We start from the raw sequence: 12,141 nt of genomic DNA, 5'->3' as shown, positions 1-12,141 counted from the left end.
TGATGGTGACACATTGGCCTACTACCTGAGTAAAAGCTGTGGGCTATGGGTAAGGCCAGGGGCCATCCTACAGACCTCATGTTGGAAGTCTTTGGAGGACTTCTCTGCACTGTGGCTTTCACACACCTTTCCTCCCATTCTGAAAGGTCTAGGAGCAATTTACAAATTCTGCACTTCATACTGGCAGGTTGTTTTGTTTTGTTTTTTTTTTCTTCATGTTAGTAGAAAAGGAGCATTTTTTACATAGTCCTTGTTTATGATGTTGGAAAATATCTATTTGGCCTTAATCAGATCTATATTCTTTGACTATTTTCTGAAAACTTGGTGTAAATCTGTACTTGAATGGCTCTGTAATGCATATGACTGAAGTTATTCTAAATAACACATTAATTCTAACCTCTTCTAAATTTCTGGGTGTTAATTTATAATTAAACATACCAAATATATCGCATAAATAGCTGATGCAAACTTTTAGCAGAATTCTAAAGATAAATCAGTTCAGTAAACTGATGCTAATCCATGCGAAGTTGTACTTAGGCTAAAAGTTGTTTAGCATTGTGAAGAAAACTGATACGTTATAGGCAGTCTGAGACATGACAAGTTAATTATTTTGTAATCCTTATGAGTTTGTGTGAAAATGCTCTAACAGGTGACAGAAGAATGACCTTCTGTTCAGGCCACTGAAAGTGTTGTACTCTATGTGAAAAACAATATCTGGTACAGCACTTCAGCTTTTTTTTTTTTTAAGTTCATGCTTTTGCATTTGAAATATAACTCTAGGATTCCTTAAATAAGGATATATGAGAGAATACCACATTTCAGAAGGCTTTATAGGATAATTTCTTGCTCCAATCTGGTTTTGTGTAGGAATGGCTGTGTTGATTTTGTTTTGCAATTTTTTGCAGTGCCGTGCTACAAAAGGTGTAAGCAGATGGAGTACTCAGATGAGCAGGAAGCAATTATAGAAGAAGATGATGGTGATGGGGGATGGGTAGACACCTTTCACAATGCAGGTATTCAGTGTCTTGCTTCAGACTTAGAGTTTGGTAATATAAAAGTTTTTCAGTTTCAGCTCTTAGAAAGTGAAATCTTTCTTGTCCATAGATGGCTGTGACTAGTATCTAATCTGGAAGAAGTTACCCCCTTGATTGGTACATGACTGCTCAGGTGTTTAACTGTGTGCCTGTATATGCTTGAAACAGGCTACTTTCTTAGAGGTGTTGACAATAAGTGATTTCAGAATTCTCTTATTAAAGTTTTAGGAAGTTATTTTTTTAAAAAAAGAGTGGTGTAGTGACTCGTTTCTTAATAAGGAGTTCCTGTGAAGAGAATGCTGGTTTAAATTACTTGTTTTAAGAATATGCAAATTTCTTTTTTAGTAAGATTGCATGTGAAGCACATTGAGACCTTTCTCTTAATGATGACTTCAACTAACTTAGCTATTTCAGTATTTCCCATTCTCTTGAATTGTTGGGTTGAGCAAAAAGGGGGAATCATTAGACTGTAGCTATTATCTTAGTATCTGAGGTCACTGGGGGAAGGTGAGGGGGACTAAAAAAGAAAATATTGTTAAGTGTAGAAATGAGTGTGGGAGATGTTCCTTTTTTACACTAAGTCCTTAGATGAGCTTGTGTTTATAAAGAAGTCTAAAAACTACTGTTTACATGAATCTATCTCATTAGCTTTTCTAGCACTCATAAATCCTTTTGTTCTTTTATAAGAAGTGGCGATTTTATTAGTTTTAGTCTGTTTCTTCATGTTCTATCATGAGTTAATAAACTTCTGTGTTCCAATGATATTTTCACCACCATTTCCAAACCTAGAAGGTACTCCACTCAGTTTTTACTTTCTTTGGTGTAAGTTTTTTGCTGTAATGTGGAAGAAGTCCTCTAAATAGTTCAGCCAGGCTGAGGAGAAAAAGGGTGGGAGAAGATACCTTTTGTTTCTGTAGATGGATGTTTTTCATCACTGGCAATTCCTAAATGTGTTGCAGTTCATGACTGAACACCCTGCACCAAAGAAATAGTTTGACAAAGCTTTGTCATATCCTTGAATTAAGGATGCATTCCCATCCTTATTGTGGATAGACTCTTCTGTGCCAAGTTTTTCTTCTTAGGGTGACTGTTTGGGCAACATACTGTGGTAGCACAACTGTAAGACTCTGACTAGACCTGACTAGGTGTCCAGACACTGTCAAAGGAGATGATAAGGTCTGTTTCCACACACTTGTATAGATGTCCTTTATAACACCACTTTTTCTGGTAGGAAAAAACATATGTAAATGAACACACAACCACTAGAAATGCATTATTTCCAAGCATCATTCAAATGGTGTTGCTTTTCTTTAAACGGTTATTTCCACTGAGCAGTTACTTGATTCCAGGTTCATTCTCCATAATGATGTAACTTAGTTTCAGCTGAAGAGTTAATTAGATAAATTTACTGTGTCAAAGCAGAATCTTGTCAAGTATCCCAAAGGGCACTGGCTGAGAGTGCAGTAGAACTAGAAAGCTGATGGGGAGGAACTCAAGAGTCGATACTAGTGTGATTTGGGATGTTTTTTAACCCTGCTTCCTCTCAGCTGAAAACACTGAGTGTTCTGCTACATTATTGCTTCGTCCTGAACACATTGCTTTCCTTGAAAATGCTCAGAAATATTCATAAATGCATGCCTTGCTCCTGAAGTTGAGTTCCATTCTTGTGACATGAATGCTTATCCTGAACTCGCTTTTTGGCAAAAATTCCTTAAAATAAAAATCCAAATTACTTTGCACTGTTCCATCAACAAAATCTGTGTGATGTGCAAGAGCTGTGCTGTTGTGCTCCATGTTACTCATATGGTTTGTTTCTAGATATCCAGCAACAAGTATGCTACCAAAACCAAATAAACAGCCCTTCAAATATCAGAACTGTTGAGATGTAATTTGGAAAGATGATATGCTGCTTTCTGAAATCTTTGCAACCTCTTTCTATACTAATCTGTAACAAAGAAGCAAGCTTTTTTAATGCAAACTTCTCATTCAATTAACAGGTATAGTGGGTGCAACAGAAGCAGTTAAGGAGCTCACACTAGACAGTAAGGTACTACATTTTCCTCTTGCTTTATTACAGGACCTAAAGGTAACAGAAGTCTTACCTGCAACAATCTAGTACTGCCTGTGAAAGATTAAAATATACTTTGTCACTATGTGTGTTGCAGATATACATTAACCTTCAGAGCCCATTATATTTGTCTAAGCATGTACATCACCTTATTACTGTGTGTTTACTGAGGCAGTGTTCTTTTTAGAATGTCTTTAGCCGGCATACTCATGTGCCAGGCTTCTACAAACCAAAAATGTAATTCAGTTTACAGTGATACTACACCTTTGTGTCTGAAGAGACTAATAGTTGGAGATCCAGTGTAAATAAATTTTTATATGGAAAAATAATGTAGGGATATAAAGTATTTCTTCATAATCTTTAACTACTGCAAGCAGAGTTTTGGTCCTGTTTGACAGGGTTGTGCCATAAAGTTTAAAAGTAATAAAACTATTTAAATGTATGTGTCTTACAAAGTCATCAGTTTCTACACATTTCCAAAAAGTCATTCTGCAGCAGGAGCCAAATTTGGAACTTAAGTCCTCAGGAAACTGAGAACAGTTGGAAGTACTTGAAATGGAAATGTGTTAGCTAACATCTTTAAGAAATGTGGAGAAAATCAGAGAGACACAATGCTTTTAAGGATAAGTTGGTTGTTAAAGTGGAGTTCTGTCTGTGCACTGAGAGTTTGTTAAACCATCCAAGCACAAAGCTTTGGATTCTAAAAATTAGTGGGAAAGAGAATGGGCTGCCGCATGCTACTGAATAATTGTAACCAGCATGCCACTGTCTTGTATGTTAAAAACAGCTGTGGAACTGGACGATGCTCTTAGTCATGTGATTTAGTTTTAGGTAGTCCTGTGAGGAACAGGGAGCTGGACTTGATCACCCTTATGGATCCTTTCCAACTTGAGATAATCTATGATTCCATTATAACTGCTGCACAGTTGCCTGTGGATTAGGACATACAAAATCTTAACCTACATGTTTAGTCATAGCTGTTCAGTCATTGCCTTTCATTTGAGATATGTGGGTTTTTTGAGAAGAAATTACGGGCTGCTTAACACCATGTTTATACTTCTTTGCTTGGGAATTAAAGCATTCCAGATTACAAAGTCAAAGAATTTTAAAGTGAATTTTTAGTGTCATACTATACTTTGAAACTAAGTTCAGTTAATAAGCAAATATCAGAGTTCAATATAGTTCTCAATATTTCAGAAATTATTTTTCTGGTTCTCTCTATGTATTGACTGGATTTACACCTTAAATTTGCTGGGGCTGTTGGGCTGTGTAGATGCAGCAGTCTTTAAAGCAGTGTTTTCAATTTAACTTCTAAAGGATGATATAAAAATACCAGAGCGTTCAGCATCTTGCGAAGATGATGATGAGGAAGATGAAGGAGAAGCTGCAGACATGGAAGGTATTTCCTTGATTTAGGTGGGATGTGCTTTCTTTCAGGCTTTAACTAAAGCGGTACCCTATAAGAAAACACTACTCTTCCCTTTTTATGGAATGCGTGATGAAAATTCAGCAGGCATATGCTCTGTATCAGCTTTTGTATGGTCTTATTGATGCATGTTTACGCTGTCTTGTGTGCTGAAACCTGCATGAATGTTAGTGACTGGGATATTAATTTGAGTAGCAGAACAGGTCCAAGGAAGTATAAATTAGAGATTTAGCACAGCTTCCTTCCTGCTTCATACCTACCCTTATACTCAGTATGCCTACTTAAAACCACTTATTGCTCATCATGTACTTACTGTAGTCTTGGTCAAATTTGTATTAAAAAAAGGTATAGTCTGGTTTGCGGATTGGGAAGTCTACCTGGATAAAACATCTTCAGATGCATGTAGATTGTTTTAAAGGAGTTGTTTATGAATGAGAAATATGTTGACTAGATATAAGCTGAACACAGAATTTTATGGGTCTTCTTTTCAGAATATGAAGAAAGTGGGCTATTGGAAACAGATGATGTGAGTGAACAGTTCTCTGTCTTGTCTGTTACAATGCTTATTACCAATATGAGCACAAGCAAAGTAAAAATAATGATGACAAATGTCTGACATAACAAGCTTGTTATGAGCAGTGGGATTACTGAGACTGGTGGTTCTCTATCGATTTGTCTCCTGACAACCTACTGCAGTAATCTTATCTCTTAGGTCCTGAAAGATTTTGGTCACAGTAATTTTGCTTTTTTTGATGATCCTTTTTGCTCTACTTACAACTGTGTGCTGTATTACCTCATAAGAGGTAAATAATGCAGTGGTTGTTCTCAGAGCTTACACATGGAGGATGAGTGGCTTATAGGTTCAATGGATTATACTGATGCACCAGACTGTCATGAGAGAAGACAGAGGGCATCATTATTTATGATGCTCTGCCAAGGTCTTCATGAACGTGCATAAACTGAGACCTCTGACTTCTGAATTTCAGTGGAATTGTCTGTTAGGTTCAAAAGTGAACAAAGGGAGGGGGATGTGACAATGTAGTTGCATGCTTCCTTAAGAAATCTGACCTTTTTAAAAAAAAAAAAAAAACCACCAAAAACTACGTGGTGGGAAAGAAACTGTTACTCCTAATTTAAAGATAAAAACAAAACCCAAAAGCTTATGTTTTTTAATGCTAATTTAAGAACATTAATTTTAGTTTTACAGCTTTATGTAACTACTTAAGATGGGAAAGGAGGGAACCCAAACAAGACTATACTAATGTTGTCATTTTTACCTTGAACCAGGCAACGCTTGACACAAGACAGATTGTAGAAGCTAACAAAGCTAAAGTTGATGTTGGAGGGGAAGATGCTATTCTACAGACTAGAACTTATGACCTCTACATCACATATGACAAATATTACCAAACTCCAAGGCTCTGGTTATTTGGATATGATGAGGTATAGCTATGCTGGGTTTTTCCCCACTTCTGTGAAATTAGACTCACCATGTCAAATAGCAAGGCTATTTTGTTGTTTATTCACAGTAGAAATTTGAAGTAAAAAGTGGTGAGAAAACCATTATATAGTCAGGGTTGCAGACAGGACTTATGGTACTTGCAGGAAGTAGGAACAATTTAACTGAAAATCGTGCTCAATAACTGAGCACATTTGGAAGGAAGGAAATCATTCTCTGCTATCTGAGATTTTGTTAGCTCTGTAGAGCTAGTAATAACCCCAGTAAACTTAGTCAAGTAAGCAAGTATTTGTTCTCATAATCTCCAGAGGGAAAGAATTAGATAAATCACTCTTCCCTTTAATGACTAAGTTTGCTGAGTTAAAGTTGCTTAGGGCTTACAGCTCAAATACCTAGATGGGAACCTAGATGGTTCTCAAATATATTGACTTTACAATTCACCTGGTATATTGAAAACAAAAATGTGTGCAGTACTATTTCTACACCATATGGATTTTAACACACACAGTTCTTTCAGTGTACCTTCAGAACTGTTGTATATTAGATGCTTATAATTTATGGTGCTTTGTCTGTTGATAATGTTAGAATCTTTTGCTCCTTCTCAGCAATTCTTTGTTAGTAATGCTTTTGTTCTCGTGTTCCTTTTTCCCCATATAGCAACGGCAGCCTTTAACAGTAGAGCATATGTATGAAGATATTAGTCAAGATCACGTCAAGAAAACAGTGACCATTGAAAACCACCCTCATCTTCCTCCACCTCCCATGTGCTCAGTTCATCCATGCAGGTAGGTCTTTGTTTCTGGTCTGATTCAGCATGCAGACAAAAGGAACTTTGCTGATCTTGTTAAGGACTGGGTTCAGTTTTCTGAACGTATTTCCATAGTTGGCTGCTATAGTGGTCTGTTAGCTTCTGAGGGAGTATGAAGGGACGATATCTGCAATTCTCTGAAGTTGTTCCAGTGCTCATTGCTGCAAGTGTATTCTGCAGTCAGAATTGTAGAGCTTTATTCCACTTCCCTACAGACTCCAGAAGATGGCAGACTACTAGAACGCTATAAAAGAAAGTTCTCCTATACTTGTATTTGCTGCTTTTTTTGGGAGGGTAAAAGAGTAAAGTATACTTTGGGATCAGAAAAAGCTATTTGAAGATGAAATAACTCTTCCTTATTTTGTAATAAATATGTTCTTCTCCCCCCGAAATCCTTGAACTTTTACTCTGATAATAGAAGTCCTATAATTGCCCCACTGAAGTATGTGCTGAACACAAGTGCAAAACACACTTGTGTTTTTAGGGTCTTCTCTGTTGTATTTTCCACATTTCTCACCCAAGACATAGGGAGTCTGTAGTTGGACTAGCTGCACAGTTGGTTTTTTTCTAGGTCTTTGGAAGGTGCCTTTCATCTTAGATGTAGGCCGTAACGTCCTTTTACGTGTCTTAGTGATACAGAACCAGTATCTTAAACAGTGTAACTCCTCAGCTTCTTGATAGTATGAAGTTCTTAGATATGAGTTTGGCTTTTTATCTCATTTTAAAAAAAGATACACCCTTTGTAGTCTTGCGTATGTTTAAAAAAAAAAAAAGTCCAGATTGCCCCTTTAAGTCTTGTAATTTCTTTTGACTTAAACACTTCTGGGGTCCATGTCACTAGTTGAGGGGTCAAATAGAATCACAGAGTAATCAATTTGTTGTTGACAAGCAATTCTTGTTTCGGGTTTAGGAATTATTTGATCATAAGATTAGTCTTGGGAAGGGTATACCATTCTTTAGAAAGAGAGCAAAGTAGCTTTGCACCAAGTAGTTTATGGCTACTTTTGATCATTTTGTGAGGATGTATATTCATTCTTTTTAAATCTGTATCTTGTTTCTTCCAATTCATAATTCTTTAACTACTGCTTTACAACAGTCTTTGCTTTCACCAAGCAGTCAGGTTTATATCTGGACGATATTGAGCAGAGATGCCATTGTGCAACTGGGAAGTAGCTTTTTCCACAGTTTAGCTGTCTTGTAGAAAATTTCAAAGTGGTAAAGTTTATTGTTGGTCTTTAAATCCTCAGGTTTAAGTCTACACTAACACAACAGACCTGTGAAAATGTCAGTCTCAGTGCTTGAGAGCACTACAGGAACCAGAACTTGGAAGACTGTTCTATTCTTTATTCTTTTCCTGATACAGAACAGCATAAGGCCTCTACTAATCTCTGAGACCACCTACATCTTGAATACTGCAGTACAGCTCTGGTAATCTGTTCTGTGGTCTGTGAGATGGAAGACTAAAACTGGAAAAGATACAGAGGGGCTGTCGGGGATAACTGAGATTATAAAGCTCTTTCCTATAATAAATTATTGAATAATATGAGACCCTTCAGCTTTGGAAAAGACAGCTGAGGAGGGAGTTATGATTTCAGTGACCTTCATCATGAGTGGCACAGAATGTGAAGTAATAGGTGTTCAGTTTTCTTCTAGTAATAAAACAGATGGCATTGAATGCTACTCACTGCTGGCATGTTGAAAGACAGAAGAAGGATTAAACTCTACACACAGTATCTAATTAGACTAAATATTTATTATAAGCAATATGATACTAATGAAGGAAAAAAATGTCAAGAGTTCTTAAAACTAAAGTTATCAGAATACTCCAGAATTAGAAAGTCCCTAGGTTACATACTGTAGTACTAGTAGTACTTCAGGGGAAGCATTCCTACATGCTTATTCTGGCCTCTTTCTTGAGCGTGTACTTATAAGTAGGATGAGGTAGGCCTTTTGTTTGATCCAATAAGATATTCTTGTAACTTATATGAATTTACCACTCTTATTATGTCAACATAGAATCATAGAATGGTTTGGGTTGGAAGGGACCTTTAAAGATCATCTAGTTCCAACTCCCCTGCCATGGGCAGGGACACCTTCCGCTAGACCAGGTTGCTCATCCAGCCTGGCCTTGAACACCTCCAGGGATGGGGCATCCACAGCTTTTCTGGGCAACCTGTTCCAGTGCCTCACCACCCTCACAGTGAAAAATTTCTTCCTAATATCTAATCTAAATCTACTGTCTTTCAGCCTAAAACCATTACCCCTCATCCTATCACTACACTCCTGATACAGAGTGTCTCTCTGTCTTTCCTGTAGACCCCCTTGAAGTACTGGAAGGCTGCTAGAAGGTCTTCCCAGAGCCTTCTCAAGGCTGAACAACCCCAACTCTCTCAGCCTGTCCTCATGTGGGAGGTGCTCCAGCCCTCTGATCACCTTCATGGCTCTCCTTTGGACCTGCTCCAACACGTCTGTGTCTGTCCTGTGCTGAGGACTCCAGAGCTGGATGCAGTACTCCAAGTGGGGTCTCATGAGAGTGGAGTAGAGGGGGAGAATCACCTCTCTCAACCTGCTGGTCACACTTCTCTTGATGCAGCCCAGGATGTGGTTGGCTTTCTGGGCTGCAAGTGCACACTGCTGGCTTGTGTTCAGCTTCTCATCAGCCAACACCTCCAAGTCCTTCTCCTCAATCCATTCTCCACCCAGCCTGTATTTGTGCTTGGGATTGCCTTGATCCACGTGCAGGACCTTGCACTTGGCCCTGTTGAACTTCATGAGGTTTGCATGGGCCCACCTCTCAAGCCTGTCAGGATCCCTCTGGATGGCATCCCATCCCTCTGGCATGTCAACTGTGCCACAGAGTTCAGTGTCATCAGCAAACTTGCTGAGGGTGCACTCTATCCCACTGTCCGTGTCGCCAACAAAGATATTAAACAACACTGGTCCCAGTATCAACCCTTGCAGAACACCACTCATCACCAGTCTCTACTTGGACATTGAGCCCTTGACTGCAATTTTTTGAGTGTGACCATTCAGCCAATTCCTTATCCCCCAAGTGATCCATCCATCAAATCCATGTCTCTCCAATTTAGAGACAAGGATGTTGTGCAGGACAGTGTCAAATGTCAACCTGTTAGTGACTTGTGACTGTCTTATTGTTGTCTGCAGGGTTTTGGACAAAAAAAAATTGATGCATCTTTTTGTGCAACTAGTGTTTTTTGAGAGAGCGTCAGGTGGGATGAATATAGGAATTCTTGACAGACTGACTAGGAAGATGATTAATAGAAGAAGAGGAGGGAAAAAAAGCCTGAAGCCAAGGCTTAATTTAGTGATTGCTGGAAGCCCTGCTGATAAATTTGTTTGGGAAGAAGCTCCTGTTGATTGATACAGGCTGGGAGGGCGCTTTTGGAAAAAACAAAGACGAGGAGATATTTGGGCGTAACACCCATCACTGGCTAGGTAGACTTCTGGTTTTTGTACTGGGTTGTGACTGCAGTGTAATCGTCTTAATTTTGCAAACACCTTTGCACAGTAAGAACAAATTTAATCCTAGTCTGTGAATTTGGATTGAGAGTCTTCATGGATGAGAACTCTGTGTGTGTGTGTTTTCCCTTCTTCCTCTGCAGCCGGTGAAGTGCCAGTGCTTCTGTTATATAATTCACATCTACACCCAAAGAAATAGTTTGCAGCATGGCACTTGTTTCAATTAGTCTTTTAGGCATGAAAGAGATTATTGATATCAGTGAGACAGATCTGTTGGTAGTTTTAAATGTGGAGGAAACTCTCTAGTCCTTCTCAAGAAGCAATCTAGTTGACTGGCAACTGTTTAATATCAGAAAGGTTTGAAAAGGTCATCTTGAGACTGTGAAGAAAGAGGCTAACAGTATATCTAAAATGGAGGTTTTAAGTATGTTCTCTTACTTTCCAAAGTGAGATGAGTGGAAGTACCAGTGTTTAGCTAACTCTGATGCTGTTGCTTCCCTGCAGGTTACAAGAATTGTGTAATGTAGGGTATTTGGATGCTCCTAAACTTACTTGGCTGTTTATTGTGACGTGTATTTCCCTATGTTATGCGTCAGAAAGGAAAGAAACAGTAGTCTGGTGCTGCTCTCAGCTGCTTGAGATTGCTTCTATTTTGAGCAGTTAGTTGAAACTGTTCATCTTGCAGCTTAGCTCAAAGTTGTGTTTCTTGTCAGCATTTTTATGGTACTGGAAGGAACATAGGCTACTTCCTCATTAATTGTTGCAGACTGGTTTAATCACAATTCTCAACTTTATGTGGGTGTTATGAAGGGACTATCAAACTAGGTAACACTTTCACAATTAGATCTGAATTACTTGCACTAATTCCAAGGGTTTATTTTTCTCTACTTCAGAACAAATTATGATAGGCTTCTGAACTTGTTTTTCCTTCTTATGTACTCTGTAGCTATCTGCAGGGAAGTGACTAGAGGCACCTGCAAGGATAAGTGAATTGTAGATCTTAAGGTTAACTGACTATTGCAGATTCTGAATGTTTCTTCTAATTATGACATTTGTGGGTTTTTCCACACCTGTATCATTGTATGTGAGCAGTTACAGACACTGAATCAAAATCATAGGTAACTTCTTTTCTTGAAAGTACACTGTCCTAAAAAGTCTTCCATTTTACCCGCTGTTGTGGAAGCTTATAGTTGCTGTCCACTTCAGTGAAAGTGCTGTGGAAGGCCTTTTATCTCTATGAACTGCAAGGGGGGAGAGGGAGAATGAATCATTTCTGATGTTGATGAGGTTTTTTCCCTCCATATGTCAGGAAGGCTTTTATTTGTTGCTTTCTGATGGTATATATTTCCTTTACAGCTGATACTCTGACAATGTCACTATGTCAGCTGTGCTGAATTCCAATGTCAAGTTAATAACAAATATTTTGACTGACAGCTTTGGTCAATTGCAAAGCAGTAGAGTGGTTGTTCAGATGGAAGTGAACACTCCTGATGAGAGCATAAAGGGTCATCCAATCAATCTAAGAAATCATCTTCTTCCAACTTATTTTTAACCCCTTAACGTATGGTCTTAACTCCGTATATCTCAATGTATTTTCAACAGGAACAGCAGTATTTCTGACTTGGAATATGAGTAGTAACTCATTTATATAATTTGAACTACCTCAAGAGTTTGTTGATATACCAGAAAGTAAAATAGCTGATTTTTATTAGATGTTTTAAATGTCTGATCTATTTAATAGCTCAAGTGATCTACAAACAGGTCCTGGAACAAGCAGTGGTGAGCATGTAGTGTATTTAGTCATCTTGAGTTAAGAGTTACTTCTGGGGTACTTTTATTCAGAACTAAAAAAAAAAAAAAAATTCT

General features: G+C 38.1%; 1 protein-coding gene across 1 annotated transcript in view; it reads left to right on the top strand.

The window, feature by feature from the left end:
• ATG3 (autophagy related 3) overlaps positions 1-12,141 on the top strand; it is a gene marked incomplete at its 5' end in the record, with an annotated part of 22,393 nt that overhangs the window by 6,246 nt on the left and 4,006 nt on the right. Inside the window, 6 exons of the mRNA XM_010077233.1 lie at positions 906-1,013; positions 3,032-3,081; positions 4,420-4,501; positions 5,020-5,054; positions 5,816-5,971; positions 6,645-6,772. Of these exons, the coding sequence (XP_010075535.1) occupies positions 906-1,013; positions 3,032-3,081; positions 4,420-4,501; positions 5,020-5,054; positions 5,816-5,971; positions 6,645-6,772 (559 nt within the window). The remainder of the gene's footprint in view (positions 1-905; positions 1,014-3,031; positions 3,082-4,419; positions 4,502-5,019; positions 5,055-5,815; positions 5,972-6,644; positions 6,773-12,141) is intronic.

This window comes from Pterocles gutturalis, unplaced genomic scaffold (genome assembly GCF_000699245.1).
Source record: "Pterocles gutturalis isolate BGI_N339 unplaced genomic scaffold, ASM69924v1 scaffold28223, whole genome shotgun sequence".
NCBI lineage: Eukaryota > Metazoa > Chordata > Aves > Pterocliformes > Pteroclidae > Pterocles > Pterocles gutturalis.
The sequence above is the reverse complement of the archived record's forward strand: the minus strand, read 5'-3'. Positions and strand labels throughout refer to the sequence as shown.